Raw genomic sequence first — 15,641 nt, 5'->3', positions numbered from 1 at the left:
TGAAGGAGCTGGGGGATCAGCCTGAAGAAAAGGAGGCTCGGGGGAAATTTATTGCTCTCATCAACTCCCTGACAGGAGAGTGGAGCCAGGTGGGGGCCGGGCTCTGCTCCCAGGGAACATGGGACAGGACAAGAGGACAGTCTTAGAGCTGTGCCAGGGGAGGTTTAGGTTTGGCATTAGGTAGAATTTCTTCTCAAGAAGGGTGATCAGACATTGGAATGGGCTGCCCAGGGAGGTAGTGGAGTCACCTTCCCTGGAGGTGTTTAAGGAAAGAATGGACGTGGCACTGAGTGCCATGGTCTGGCTGACAAGGTGGTGTTCAGTCACAGGTTGGACTCCATGGTCTCAGAAGTTTTTTCCAGCCTCATCGATCCTATGATCCCCTGTGATTTGGTCAGAAGCGCTATCTCTGCAGGTGTCTCTGGCAGCTCTCCCCCAGCTCCGCGCAGCGCCCAGCGGCGGGCACGGCGCTCCCCTCACGGCGCTCCCCTCACAGCCCTCCCCTCACCGGCCTCCCCTCACGGCCCTCCCCTCACAACGCTCCCCTCACGGCGCTCCCCTCACAACCCTCCCCTCACCGGCCTCCCCTCACGGTGCTCCCCTCACAACCCTTCCCTCACAGCGCGGCGCGGGCCCAATTGGTGCCGAGCTGCGGGCACGGCCCCTCGCCGTGATCCGCCCCCGGCGCCGGGCCCGCAGCCGCGGGGCGGGGCGGCCCTGACATGGCGGCGGTGCTGCGGCGCGGGGCGGCCGGTAACGGGCCGGGAGCGGGAACGGGACCGGGGCGGAAACGGGACCGGGGCGGAAACGGGACCGGGGCCAGGAACGGGGCGGGCGGTACCGGGGCCGGGGGGAGCGCGGTGCCCGCCGCGCTCGGTGCCCGCCCGGACGGAGCCCCAGCCCCGCTCCGTGCCGGGGCCGCCAGGGCGATCTCCGTGAGCGCCTCCCAGGCCAGACGAAACTACCGCTTTTTCAATAGAAACAAGGTCTCCCGATCCGATTCACGGGCATATTAACAACTGGCATTAACTGGCTTAGAGTGAACTTCTGCAGCAAACTCCAAACTTGAGGCGTGAGGAGGAGCTTAGCTTTTTTAAGTCGGAGCTTGGCTTTTTTGGAGGTGAAATTCAACATCATTTCCCGTTCGTTATGATAACCTAGACTGTTTTCTCTCTTACTAATAAGTGAGGGTAGGTTAAACTCGCCATACCTAAACCACACTATTTTACTTGGTAGCCATAGAAGGCAAGAGAAAAGTGAATGAGAGAGTCGGCGCTGTCAGTGATGGATCAGTAGGATACTGGGAAAGAAAACACCTTTGTGTAACTGCACTTTGGTGGAAGAAACCAGAGCTGCAGCACAGTGAGACTCAGTCTTTGTGACCTGTGGAGCCCCTCTGATTCCCAAAAGCCCCCTCCAGCTCCCAGCAGAGCAGCACTATGGATGACCTAAGCTTAGTTGGCTGACTGAGTTCCCAAGATGCTCCCACCGCCTTGAAATTGCTGGGATTTGAGGATGGCCAGACTGTGCCCGTGCTCCGTGTGGTCCAGAGGGCTAACAACGCACAGCCCCTGTGTGCCGGGCTCCCTGTGCTGAGGGCATCCTCTCCGTGCTTGGGAGCTCTTCTCCACCTGAAATGGTTGACAATAGAGCAGTGCCCAGTGATGGGGTTCTCACTGCAACCCGCTGTTGTAAAACCTCCCCGCAGAGAACCTGACTCAATTCAGTTGGCTTTGGCTTGTGTTTGGTTCTTTAGCCATGTAAGTCAATGAACACTGTCCCATGTTAGGAGCACTAAGCCTATGAATCAACATTTGAGGGATGGGGATCTCAGTTTATGGGACTTGTTACTTCATGTTCATAATCTGCTCTGTCACAGAATGTAAGCCTCACCTGGTATAACTACATTTTAATTCTGATGTGCATAATACTAGTAGATCAGTCAACCATGAACAGAATAAAACCCAAATAGACCAATTTAAAAATGTTCTTTAAATGAAGCTGGAAAAGGTTCCATATATTCTGCAGTATCACTGAGGCTAGGAAGCCAGCATTCTTCTCTAAGAGCAGGGTCAGCTGGATCTTCTCTAAAGGACAAAATAGCAAGTCAAAATCAGATTTGGTTGTCAGTGTTTGAGAAATGAGATATTAAAAAACCAAAAACAGTAGGGGCAAATGCTGTGTATACCAGGAGAAGCAACTTCACATGTGATTTGGGTCGGCATATGAAGGTTTTTCAGGCAGGACAGGTACTTGGATGGATGCTTCAGTCATGTCCACTGGCTTCACAAGACTCACAGAAAGTAATGGTTTTTAACACTGGAGAAAGTTAATAATTACTTGAATAATTCTGTCAGTGGAGAAATGATTTTCTGATTGAAGAAATTAGCCACAACAGTTAATAGGACTAGTTGTGTGATATATACATAAATATAAGTGGTTTTTTCCTGAGACATGGAAGTAATGGGTTTTCAATCTGAAGTGTGCTGAAAAGGTTTCTTTTTCACTGCAGGGTCATTTTCTGATTATTGGATTAGAAGAAGATTAGAATTTTAAGTAATCTATATAGTTACTAATCTAGATAATGCAAGAAAAATGCGAATGCTTTTTGTTTAATCTCAGTCAATTCAATTATGGGTTTAAAATTAATGCTCTATACGCATATGACTAGACCTAGGGTAAATTCACAAGACTTCATGGAATAAATGTCCATATGAGTGGGCATTTAAATATTTTTGACTTTACAAGAATCCTAGGAATATACTTCACTTTTTCAATTTATTGTCTTTCCAGGAAACACCACAAAAATCAAATATTTCTTGGGCAGAACCCAACAGAAAGAACATTTTCTGTTGCTATTTTTGCTATTGCTTCGGTAATAGCTGAGTAACAATCTGTCTCTGTCAATTTACTTGAAAATAGAAAAAATACAAATGAAACAATAATAACCATGTAGTCATAGCCCTGAGTGAAGTGCAGCAAGAATTACAGATGGGAGATGTAAAAAAGAATGGGAAAAATCTTAGTATTTCCTGTTAGTAAAGATTCCTTGGAAAAAACCCTTCATCAGTAGTATTTCTATTGAACTGTGGTCTGTTCATATTTGGAAGAAAGAATAACACAATAAAAGGGTCTGGGAAACATAACAAATGGTATAGTAAGGGATCCTTCTCTTTCAAAGAGTACTGCCCTTCTCCAAGTGGAAGATTTTCTCTTCAGCAAGAATTGAATCAGGTCTTAAAAAGTTACTGTAGGAAACTGAGCTGCTTCAGTAGAAGCTTAGGTGGATACAAAAGACTGTTGGGGTTTTTTTTGCTTTTTTAACACATTATTTACTCTGCTGGTCTGGTCAAACTCTGGTTAATTATCCATGTTTCTAATTGTGTCACCTAGACACTGCATGTGTCTTATCTTGTACATTATAGGCATTGCACAGTATTGCTTCCTCAGGGAATTGCTTTGATCACTCCTCATTCAGATGCATTTAGATGGCAAGTCTGTCTACAAAGTAGTTTCAGCATAGACATCTCAAAACCAAGAATTTTTCTTCTATGTACAGGTTGCTAGGGGATTTTTGAACACGTAAAAAGTTGAAAAGTAGTTGCTGTACTATACCGGTGTGAGAGCCTAAAGGTAACAAGTGAAGAATTGTCCAGAACTTCTGGCTGTGACGAAGGAGATGACAGGATGGACTTTGTGAAAGTTTGGCAAGAAATAGTCCAGGGCAGTGACCTGCAGAACTGGACAAGTTTCTGGCAATACTTAATGTAGGATGTTGATTTAGTATTACCAAAAGATTCTGAATAGACTTACTTTTGTGATATTAAGTGCTTGGTAATATGTACTTTGCATGTTGTGATTCAGTGTCAAATACACACAAACATTTCCTCTTTCATCACAGCACAATGCTCAGAAAGGCTTAAAGGATTGCATCAGTTGTCTTTGGGCAGAAAAATTAACTGATGGCTGTAGAGTCTTGAATTCCCATGGAATGGTAGTTCTAAGTTTCATACAGTGAAGATAAACTGATTTATTACAGCTACTACTGCCCTCCCAGAGAACCTGGAGTCAGGGCAGGCTGTCCTCAGTTATTGCAGGGCAGCCAGAACCTCAGGGCAGGCTTGGCACAATCTCTTAGCAAAGTAGCACATTTGTGAATTTAAAGCTAAGAATGCCTCAAAGACTTCAAAAATGCTGCAGTGCCTCTGGCTTGGCCTGGAGGCATTGGGGACTCTGACTTGGCCTAAAGCAAACTGGCATGGAATTGAAGTGTGGCTTTTGTGAATATATCCTTTCATCTTATTCGAATTCTGGTGCTGGAAAAAACGGATACGATCACAATTCCTCCCCACCCTCTCCAGATTCTGGTACTCTGACAGGTTAATCTTTAATGTAATTTGTTTGTGAGTATCCTTGTTTTGTATGTTGGGGTTTTTTTGTGATTTTTTTAATAAAACAAGCAACCCTATAACTACTTGTGACCAACACAACAATGTGACACAGGGCAAAGATCAGCATTGCCTTGTCAGAGCAGTCTTTGAAGAGTTCTGAAGATAGAATCTAAACCCTTTTTCATGACACTGTGCTTCTCCATGACTTCTCCATCTTTTCTCTACTTGTTGGCCCTAACCTTTGTGTCACATGGTCATCCAGGTTTTTTTTATAATTAACTTTTCATTTATGATGAGCGAGATCATATTCTTTTTCTTCAGTAAGCCACACTGAAGTCAGTGGCACCAGTTAAATTAAACAAAGTATTATGATTTTGGCCTTTAAAGAGGATCTAAATTATTATTGGTCCATTGGACATGATATTGTGCAAAGTACTTAGAACTGAAACATTTCTAAGCATCTTAAAATAGATCAGTAAAACAAAGTATAAGACCTGTATGGCATGTGAAAAGTAAGAAGGGCAAGTGACTTGATAACTGAAGAAAGATAAAAAATCAAACTCAGGAGATTTTAGGATTCCTTAAGCCTCAGATGTAACATGACATTTAATTCCTTGCTGGAGTTAGTCCTGACAGCTGAGAGCTAAAGTCTTTTATCTTTTGGATCTTGCAGTATCAGTTCTATCTGAGGTTTCATCTGGGTTTTCTTGTTGGTTTGCTATAACTGGAGATGTGTAGCCATATCCTAATTTCTCTTATTTTGTAAGAAGCTCTGAAAGATTCAGAAGTCACTGTTGAGCACATTATACAGTTGGCTGTTACATTTGGTCATGTATTCCTCTTTTTAACAGGCATATGTAAGGATTTACACTAGATTTGAGTCTGGTTTGGGGTTTTGGTTTTTTTTTTTATGCTTCTGAATATTTACTTAGTCTCTGAAAAAAATGTTCGCTGAGCTAAATGCCATCGCTGTCCTGTAGCCCTTAAAGGGGAAGGAGCAGGTATTGATACCTTCTCAAAAGCATTGTCTGAGTGCTATTCACTCTTTTTCAGGGCTTCTTACCAGATTGCAGACATCAGCTCCCACAGTAAGAACTCTGTCATCATCAAAGTCCTTTTCACAGAACATTCCAAGCTGTTTGTGGAAACTGGGCCGACTTAACCATGTGGCCATTGCAGTGCCTGATCTGGAGAAGGCTCAGGCCTTGTACAGAGACGTGTTGGGAGCCCAGGTGAGCGAGACTGTTGCTCTTCCTGAACATGGTGTCTACACTGTTTTTGTGGAGCTGGGAAATACCAAGCTGGAACTTCTACATCCTTTAGGAGAGAAAAGTCCCATTGCAAGTTTTCTGCAAAAAAACAAGACTGGAGGAATGCATCATATCTGCATTGAGGTATTTTAACACAATATATTACATAATGAGATATATTAAAGTATGCTTATTTTCTCATAGGTTTGACCTGTGTCAAGAACAAATATATAAGGCTGTCATAATTGTGAAAATTTTTATTTTGTAAGAAGAAGTCTTAAACATGCCTTTTTTTCAGTTTTGGAAATTACAGTTCACTGTCATGAGCTATGTGATCGTTTTTTCCTCTTTTGTGCTATAAAGACTGAATTGGGGAAGGAGGGGTTAAGTAGCCACTGTGGAAGGTGGACACCCCCAAGGGCTTCTGACCAGGGTTGGATAGGTGTCCACTGCCTGACACAGAAGGACATACAGTGGGAAAAGAGAGTTGTAGGTTTAAGCTAAGGCATAACTTAGATTTTAGAAAGTTTCTTCCTGTTTGATATTCACTTGATAATTATATACAGAAGTCAAAAGAGCTTGTCAGTTGTGTTTGCCAAACAGCAGTAAAGCCTCCAGAGTGCCTTCTGTCCTGTTCTTCCCTGCCCAGCAAAGAGGGATTGCTCTGGAAGAGATGTAAAGGTGCTGGGTAAAGTACTCATTTAGTGTGCTCATGACTTAGTGTACCTATTTGATGCAAAATTTTATGCTGCTGCCTATATGTTTTAAATATTTTACAGAGCTGAGTCTTGCAAACTATTATTTCCAGCTGTAATTGTGCAAAGTGTAATATTAGAAAGTAATGGGATTACTGATGTGAGTAAAAATTGTTTTCACTATACATCTATAAAGACCAGTGTTTGCAGTTGTGTGCTTTCATTGGGAATTGAGAAATTTTGCATACATGTAGACATTGCAACTTTTCTTGCCATGATCAAAAATAGGAAAATTAATTCTGTTTAAATTGACCCTAATTGTTAGGAAATGGGAGTGTAGAAGAAAGAAGCAATTTGCAGTAAGAATGAAAAAAACCTCCAGTGCTCTGTAAGACCAGTGGTTCTCCCTTACAGGTACAAGAGAAAGAAATTGTAGGCATTTCTCAGCAAAAAGAGCTCAAAGCTCCCAAGGGTTTCAAGTATAGGTAATACTGTTTAAGAAGTTTTAAATATGTGTTTCCAGCTGAAATTGTTCTGTGTAGATCTCCATTTTGTATGAGAGGTGATCTTGTTGCAGATGAACCAAAGATGATTGTCAAGGGAAGTCATTTACTTCTCAATTTAATGATGAAAATTGAGAAGAATGGGACAAAAAAGTCATTTATATGTTACCTGCACTGGAAACTTTAAAAGAAGCCAATTGGGCATTTAACATCAAGTGTGGCAACCCTCTCAAGAAGAGCCCAGCACCCATTTCAAACAGTGACAAGAGGCACAACCAGCCTCAGAGGAGACAGGAGACAATAAGCATTGCAAACACAGCTTGCTACATTTACAGTTTTCCTTTTCCAAAATAACTGGAAAGGCATTATGTTGGACAACATAGACTCTTCTGTTAAAAAAGAAAATTTATAACTGTGTACAGTAGGTCAAGCAAGCCAGGAGTCATAATCTGACAGGTAGTTTCCATGAATCGGGTAAACTAGTGCAATCAGATTTTCCTAAATGAAGTCTTGTGACTCATTAATATAATCTCTACATGAAAATAATAATAATGTTTAAAAATTAAGAAATTAAGAAAAAGATTGTCCTAAGTCAGTCATGTTTGTCTCCATGGAAAAATATATGGAAAATTACAGACTAATTTACACAGAGAAAAAAGCTATCCATCGTTAAACTGCTATTTAAGTGGGACTGAAAAACAAATCTGGTCCCTACCATTGTCAATCATAAAGATGTTAATCTCCCTCCTCCAATTTCCCATTCTCAGAATGGAAAATCTTACAATTTCAAAGGTAAGTAGTCTTCCAAGTTGAGCAAAAATGGTTTTAATAAAAACTGTTAAAGAACTTCAGTGTCAATTGATTGTTCATTTGAAATTTAAAAAAATATTTTGTAGAAATATCTTTCTGTGAACAGTTTTATTGCAAAAAGCTGAATTGAAAAAATCCTTTCCATACTGAAGAGGAAGTTTATCAAAACACTCTTAATTTCTTCCGTCTTGTACAAAGGAAAATTCAGATAGATGTTTTGATAGGGAACTTGTTTCATACAAGAATAAGACATTAAATTATTCCTGACCAGTCATAACAATTGAATACCTGCAGTGAAAAGCATGCTGGACACTTAGTAGAGTAAGAGAGGCCACTTCAGGGCAGATAAAACCTGACAGCCATTTTCTCTTTGCTTTTAGCAGCCTGGTAGTTGTGTGTGGGAAGAACTGAAGTGAGTGTAGAATATTCGTGAACAAAACTGCTGCAAATAAGTAGGAATTAGGTGATGCCTGTTCCTCTGAATTAAAGCCAGGTATTTCCTTCTTCCCTGCAATGGCATCATGAGAGTTTATTCACCAAATTCTGGCCAGACACCTCAGTCTTGAAAAATAGCAATGCTGTTATTTTAGTTCTAGGTCTTTATTGATTATTGGATATTTTATTATTTAAAAAAATGAATGCATTTAAGGTTTCGGAAAATTCAAATTTCATTGGATGACATGACATCAGATTTCAGATCACTACACAGCATAGGCATGTTTTTGTTAATTATGTATTTCTGTAGGAAACTGCACTGAAATATTAATGGCTACTATTATAGTTAAGTTCAATAGAAAGACCAGGTCCTATTCTAGGTATATTTTTGATAATTCCAAGCTTTTTTCCTTAGGAAATTTTATGAACCTTAACCTACTCAGAAGGAGGATATATAAATCTAAAAGGGCCTTTCCTTTTCCCTTCTGCCCATGGCTCTGCCTTTTCACCAGCATCTAACGAGTCAGTGTTCTGTCATCAGTTAGAAAGGGAGGCATTTTTCTTTAGTTATGGATAGTTTGAAAGCAATATGATCTTCCTAGTAATAGTAATGCAGAGTTTAGGTTATTTATGGAATCCTTATAAAGTAACAACATAAAAAAAAATCAATGGGCTTTGTGCATGAGTGATTTTAGTTTATTAATGTCTTAAATATAACAATCTATTTAAACAGTATTTTGTAAAATGTTCAAATAACAAACTTCTGTATTATTTTTATTTTTGAGACTAGATGTTTTCAATGGTTTTATGATTTAATTTATTTTCAGAATTATATTAGAATTTAGAAATAACATTTTAGTAAACATTTTACTAAAGCATAAAATCTGCATAATACAGTGTCATATGTTAATTTGTGTGAACTGTATTTTTTTATAAGGTTGATGACATAAAAGCAGCTATGACAGAACTGAAGAAAAAACAGATACGAATATTGAGTGAAGAGCCAAAAATAGGTGCACATGGCAAACCTGTGATTTTTCTTCACCCTAAAGATTGCCATGGAGTCCTTGTGGAACTTGAGCAAGCTTGAGCTGTAATATTCATAAATAAAACAATGGAATAGTTGTGAACTTCCTGAGCTGGTGCTGGGAATATTGATGTGGTATTTCGTCTTTACATGTTCATTGTAGTTCCCACAGATTTAAGTACAGCTTTTGAGTACTGAAATAGTGCTACAGATTTAGGGTCATTTTCTTTTTTTTGTTGTTGCTGATCTGATTTTCAGAATGAATATCTTGGCATTTCTTGAATTCTCTGTGATTCAAAAGACAAAATACATGAGCCAAGTTACATATGTACCATAGAAATTTGTGTGTTGTTGCCTGTTTGCAGCATGATTTTACCTCTGTAACCACAGAAACTGTACAGTTTCTAGGTCAACCCACATTATTTTGTTCTACATTTCACAGCAGAGACCCACTTCTCAGTGACAACAATATAGCTTAGACATTCCCTTTAGAAATGAAGGAAAAATGAACCTTGTATTTTCTGTTTTCACCATTCACCATCTGTGCCTCACACTGATTGATTGGTTCATGAATAAAAAAATCCGTCTGTTATTGTATGGGTGTCTGCAATCAGTAAATAAGTTTTTCTTGGCATAACAATTACTGCCAAGGAAGTTACCATGCATAAATCATCATTTAGTTGTTTTATGAACTCTGTGGATATGCAGACAATGCCAGAAGAGTACCTGAAAAATCATTTGCCTGACATATATTTCAAACTGTAATGTACTTGTCACATTTTAGTTTTTTCAGTTACTGAATTTTTTTTTAAGCCTTATTCCTAGAAGGGTATGTGGGAGACACATGAAAAAGCAGTGATTAATCTTTTCACTTACTTTCTGGATAAGGTTTTCCTGAGCAAGAGCACTTAGATCATCAGTGGAAAACACATACCACCTAAGTCTTGGTTCTGTAGAGTGTCCTGAACATTAGAGCATCCAGCATGCTTGTGTCACAGGCTGCAGGCACAGCTGGTTGACTTATTTATGGACAGACTTCACTTTATTGGTGTACATTACCCAAGCAGTCTTTGTCCTGATACTTTCTTTTATAGGTTTGTTTTGACATGTCAACTGTAGAAATTGAACACTTGCTGTTTCTCTCTCTCTCTCTAGTTTTCTTAATCCTTAAAAAGTCATAATTTTCCCCAGCTAGATCACAATCTGAATTTTATATTTTCCTACATGTTTGCATGTACAGTGAAAAGCTCCAGCTTGATATGAAGTAAGTTCATTTTAGTCTAGGAGAGTTTTTACTTAATGGAATGGAATGATTTGTGATGTGTGTCATGTTTGCTGCAACAGAATACAAGTATAATGTTGACCTGAGATTTAAACAGGGCTTTAAAGACATTGATGCTTCCTCATGAATCTTACTTCTGAAAAAATCTCTACAAAGCCATGCTTTTTTTTTTTAAAGAAACAACTTTGTACTCAAAATAAATATTCCTTCTGTCATATTTTAAGAAAAACACAGCCTTCCACAGGGTTCCTGTGTTTCATCAAATCACTATTTAGAGGGTAGTTTGTGATCTAAATTCTAAACTGTTTGAATTTAGAAATCCTAAGGCTCATGATGGAAATGCAGAATGATTCCTGAATATTCCTGAAATATGATTCTGCCATTCTAGGAGACATTCCATGAGCAAAGCTGCTTTTGTCTTTCCATTCTGTCAAAGACAGGGAGGCATCTTTTCTGCAAAACTGGCACAGGAATGCCAAAACTGGAAGCCTCAGTGGTTACATGTCAAGGTAATTGAACAGAAGTCTTTGAATCTAATGCCCTTAGTTTGGTGCAACAGAAAACAGGGCAGTGCTCCTTTGGTTCATTCTCCATTTCTTTGTCCTGTCCGAAGGAGATGGACTTTTGTATATGACATCTATCAATAGACTCAGAGTAGGAGCTTGATGTAGTACTAGGGAACGGAGATTTTGAGTAAACAACACTTACTCCACTTGCCTGATTGTGCTCCCTGTCTTATTAGCAGAGAGAGGCTTGTGCTTTTCAGCTGGTAAGCAGCAGTTTCCTGGCTGCCTGCTCTGTGGGTGCCCAGCTCTACCTCAGCTGATGTACTCTGTTCATCCTAAGTCATGCTTCTGTCTCACAATTTATATGTTTCATCTGACTTCTCCCAAGGTGGAAGTCAAGGTATTAGCAAAAAAAACCCCAACCCTCCCCCAAAAGAGTTTAGGTCTGCAAATTAGTCAACACCCACCAAACACCATTTGGTGGGATCAGCCCCCCTCACTTGTCTGCATATACACTAGAAGATAGGAGAATTTCCACCTCTGGAGCAATAGACTTGGAAGGAATAGCCAAAGGAGCTGGACAGCTACAGAATCTGAATACACCTAAGACTGAGAGAAGTTTCCAGTTCATAAGCTGAACTCCCACAGACTTCAGTGGGAACAGGATCAGCCCCTATATTTGTAAAAACCACATAGTCCTTCCCCTGAAATCAGACAGCCTTCACAAGTCATTGCTGTTCTGACTTACCAAGGGCTTGGGCTGGGGGTTACACACAGAGGCCTTACTTTTGTCACTGCCATGATTATAAAAGGGGAGTAACAGCAAGAAAATCCATCGGGGATGGAAACTGGAGAAGTAGAGAACTGTGATTTGCTTCTTCCAGTGGAGGGACACTTAATGATACACCCCTGTTGCACCAGAATACAGCTTCTGGGAAGAACAGTGATTGAAATAACTGGAGCCTGATTAGCTCAGAAGGGAAATAGGCTTTGACAATGGGTTTTTTTCCTTTGTTGTTTGTTTGTTTTTTTTGTTTGGTTGGGTGGTTTTTAAAAAGGTACAGTGAATCCTTCTTTTCTGATAATGCCAAGCTTCTCAGAAGATGAAGTGTTAATATTTTGCCAGTTAATTTTCTCATGCTTGGGTCATTTGTCAAGTGCAAGTTCCCTGTTCCAATCTCTCCATGTGCCTTTTTTCCCCTCTGAGATCAAGTATGTTCCCATTTTATGCTGCCTAAGGCAGACAAGACACATTTTTCTGGACTCCATCAACATTACTCAGATAGTTAAAGGGCTCATAATTAAATGATGCAAAATATCTTTTTTAACTTCCTCTATGCAATCCTCAAGTCACTTCTAGGTGGGAGGAGAACAGGCTGTAGAATGAATTCCCTATGATGAGGCAAACCTAGAAGCAAACTCAAAAAAGCTGAAAAAAGAGCTAACTTCATGCCTTTTAAAAGCTAATCTTGCAGGTTTGCAAATCTGAAGTCTCACAGAAAGACCATGAAACATGGAGATGTTTACATTGTCTACTTGAGGTACTTACAGTAGGAGCTCTGAATGATTTTCTTGGCACTCCATTTGATTCTATCCTTAGAAGAAATTCCTTCTGTAGGGATCTGACTTGGGTTTGTTGGACTTAAGAACCCTTGATTAAGACAAAAACTCAAGAGTTAATTGTTTCAATACCCAGTTCATTTACCAAAGCAGTTGCCATGTTGGCCAAATTATTAGACCATGAAACAGAATAAGAAGATCATTGAGTCCAACCAATTAATTAATATGAAAATGGAAACTATCAACAATGTATAAATTAATAACCCAGTGTTGTCATTTTTCAGTGGAAGACCTCACCCTCTTAGGAATGCAGAATATGTCACCTTTGATAAGCATTTTCAAAGCACTTAGAATATTTTATGAAATGTGAATTTATCTTATTATGAAGGAGGGATGTTTGTATCCTGCGATGGGATAATCCTTAAATATATGTAAAATTACGTCAACTGTTTTAATGTTCATTTCCACTGTCTTGCATATTGCTAAGGAGCATTGTTAAATGCAAAATTTATAGCATAGATTCACAAATGAAGAAGAGTTCTCATACATTTTAAAGTAATGATACATTTTGAAGCATTCAATGACTTTTCTAGATGTAATCTAAAGTGGCCTTTTAACTGTTATGCTTTGCTACCATAAAAATAGCAAATAGGTACTAAAATCTTTTGTAAAGTAGATCTTCAATGAAGAATTTTACTTATTTTTAACATTGCAATTTTTTTCAGTAATAAAGACATGTTCAAAACATGATTTAAAGAAAAAGTTCTGAAGTAACTTGTTACTGCAGGTACTCCGAAGGCGTATGAGATGATGCACAATTTGCATTAAATAGGGGGAATATCCAGCTCTGCATCCATGGCTGGAATGTGTGGGAAAGATTATTTCCAGAAACTGAAGAGTAACAGAGAGGTGCGTTCTTGGACTGATATCATTCACCTGATTTTTACCTTCCATTTTATGTAGTTTTCTATAATAACCATCTGTCTGAGCCACTGTCTCCAAAATGAGGTGGAGGTAGAATGTTTGTTAGAAACAAATTAAAGAGGTTAAAAAAAATATATCACTCTCCCTTTGGGACCCCTGCAGTCTTTGAGAGGTCAGTTGTAGTACAATACCTGCAGCTGCAGTAACTTCAAAACACACACCTGCCCTATCGAGCTGGAAATACTGCTTTTGGTGTATTGATTGAGAAAGTGAGACTTCCTTATGTATATGAAGCTATTTCATCAAGTTAACAATTTTGGGAATTAATAATACAAATTAAAATGTTTTTTGCCAAATGTTTACACAATCTAGCTACAGATTGTATCTGTATCTGTAGGTATGCTGTAGTTCTGTGTAAAACATACATGCATTACAGTTTAGGTAATGTTTGAGTTCTTATTATCTCCAAAAGAAACCCAAAATTTAGTCAAGTAGTTAGGATATAGAAAGGGACAGATGGAAAAAGTCACTATACAAAATCATGGCACAAAATAGCAGTTGCAAATGGCTACTCTGGTGTTAGTAAGTCTGAACAGAAATCTTAACAACTAAACAAAAAATAAGACTAAAAAAACCCACAAAATGGTGTTTCCTCTGCATGTCCATGGAATATGAGTTGATGCTCAGCAGCTGGTATAGCTACCCCAGGGCACACAAAGCACACTGAGCTGGACACTCTGAGCTCCAGCAGTGAACACTGATCTCCAGCTGATTGGAACACAATATATTTACACTGGGACAGCTGCTCACTTTTGCTAGCAGGAGAAAGATTACTTTTTACAGTTAAGATTAGCTACAGTCTCAAATTTGCATACTTACAAGCAAGTGCTGTCATAATTGGCCTAAGATATGTGTTCCTATATATGCAAAGTAATCACTATCCCCTTGCTGCCATAGAAAAATCTGGTGGTTTCTAATAAAAGGCCTCAGGAACCAACGATGTTTATCATTCATGATAACAAGTGTTCTTGGAGAAACCTACTTCAGTGAGCTTTTAAATATTACACATTGAATCTTACAATTTTAATCTTTGGGGGTGGATCTATGTAATATCTGCACAAAGGCACAGAAATCATGATTTGATCTCATAAATCTGGCCACATGATGGAATGTGACTGAGTCCAGTGCTGTTCCCTGCTGTAATGTTCAAACTTTTGGTGTTTAATTTGATTTTTGTTGCACTGGAGCACCTCAAACAACAGGGAAAGGTGAGGTCATTACCCAGTAGGATAATGGCATTCAGGAATGCGTTTCATGGACAGTTGGAATGGAGACTCTCAGGAACCCCGGCCCTGGGAGCACAGAGCCGTGGTGCAGGGTGGCCTTGTCACAGCAGGATGGAGCTTCCAGCAAACATCCCTGCCCAGGGGCTTGGGAAGGGAGCGGGAGCTGCGGCCAGCTCTGCTCAGGGCCTGGGTCTGAGCCAGCACCTCCGTGGGCATAGAATCCCAGAGGAGCTGGGATTGGAAGGGCCCTCTGGAGTCACCCAGTCCAACCCCCTGCCAAGGCAGGGTGAGCTGGAGCAGATGACACAGGAACACATCCAGGTGGGGTTTGAACGTCTCCAGGGAGGGAGACTCCACGGCCTCCCGGGGACCCACAGTGTAAAGCAGTTCTTCCTCATGGTGGGGTGAAACTTGTTGAGTTTTAGTTCATGGCCACTGCTCCCAGTCCTGTCGCAGAGCACTGCTGAGCAGTGTGGCACTGCCAAGGAGTGTGGCACCACTCAGGAATGTGGCACCTCTGAGCAGTGTGGCATTGCTGAGCAGTGTGGCAACGTGGGGCTGGGGCAGAGCGGGGCCTCCAGCCCAGTGGAAGTGGGGATTTGATGGGTCAGTCCGTACCTGCGTTCTGGGCCATTCTGTGCCGAGCCCGGGCTGCACAGCCCCGCACAGCCCCGCACAGCCCCCCGCACACTGCACAGCCCGCACAGACCACAGAGACCACACAGCCCCAAACAGACCACACAGCCCCGCACAGCCCGCACAGCCCGCACACACCGCACAGCCCCTCACACACCGCACAGCTCCTCACCCACCGCACAGCCCCGCACAGCCCCACACAGCCCTTCACACACCGCACAGCCCCGCACAGCCCCTCACACACCGCACAGCCCCGCACAGCCCCTCACACACCGCACAGCCCCTCACACACCTCACACACCGCACAGCCCCTCACACACCGCACAGCCCCGCACA

At 40.9% G+C, this 15,641-nt stretch overlaps 1 protein-coding gene across 1 annotated transcript; it reads left to right on the top strand.

Annotated features, from left to right (window-relative positions):
• The first annotated feature begins 706 nt into the window (after positions 1–706).
• Positions 707–9,708, top strand: MCEE (methylmalonyl-CoA epimerase). The gene is made up of 3 exons (XM_027704402.1): positions 707–753; positions 5,445–5,785; positions 9,022–9,708. Exons 1-3 carry the CDS (start codon positions 723–725, stop codon positions 9,172–9,174), a joined length of 525 nt encoding a protein of 174 aa, XP_027560203.1. The 5' UTR covers positions 707–722; the 3' UTR covers positions 9,175–9,708.
• Positions 9,709–15,641: the final 5,933 nt, after the last annotated feature.

The sequence above is a fragment of the Neopelma chrysocephalum genome, unplaced genomic scaffold (assembly GCF_003984885.1).
Source record: "Neopelma chrysocephalum unplaced genomic scaffold, ASM398488v2 Primary Assembly neopelma1_274, whole genome shotgun sequence".
NCBI lineage: Eukaryota > Metazoa > Chordata > Aves > Passeriformes > Pipridae > Neopelma > Neopelma chrysocephalum.
This window is presented reverse-complemented; position numbering and strand designations above follow the sequence as displayed.

Excerpts from the sequence above, each read along its gene's own strand:
- MCEE (XM_027704402.1), top strand. The coding sequence starts at position 723 with ATGGCGGCGGTGCTGCGGCGCGGGGCGGCCG. Across the intron at positions 754-5,444 it reads GCTGCGGCGCGGGGCGGCCG|GGCTTCTTACCAGATTGCAG; the intron begins GTAACGGGCCGG and ends ACTCTTTTTCAG. Across the intron at positions 5,786-9,021 it reads TGCATCATATCTGCATTGAG|GTTGATGACATAAAAGCAGC; the intron begins GTATTTTAACAC and ends TTTTTTTATAAG.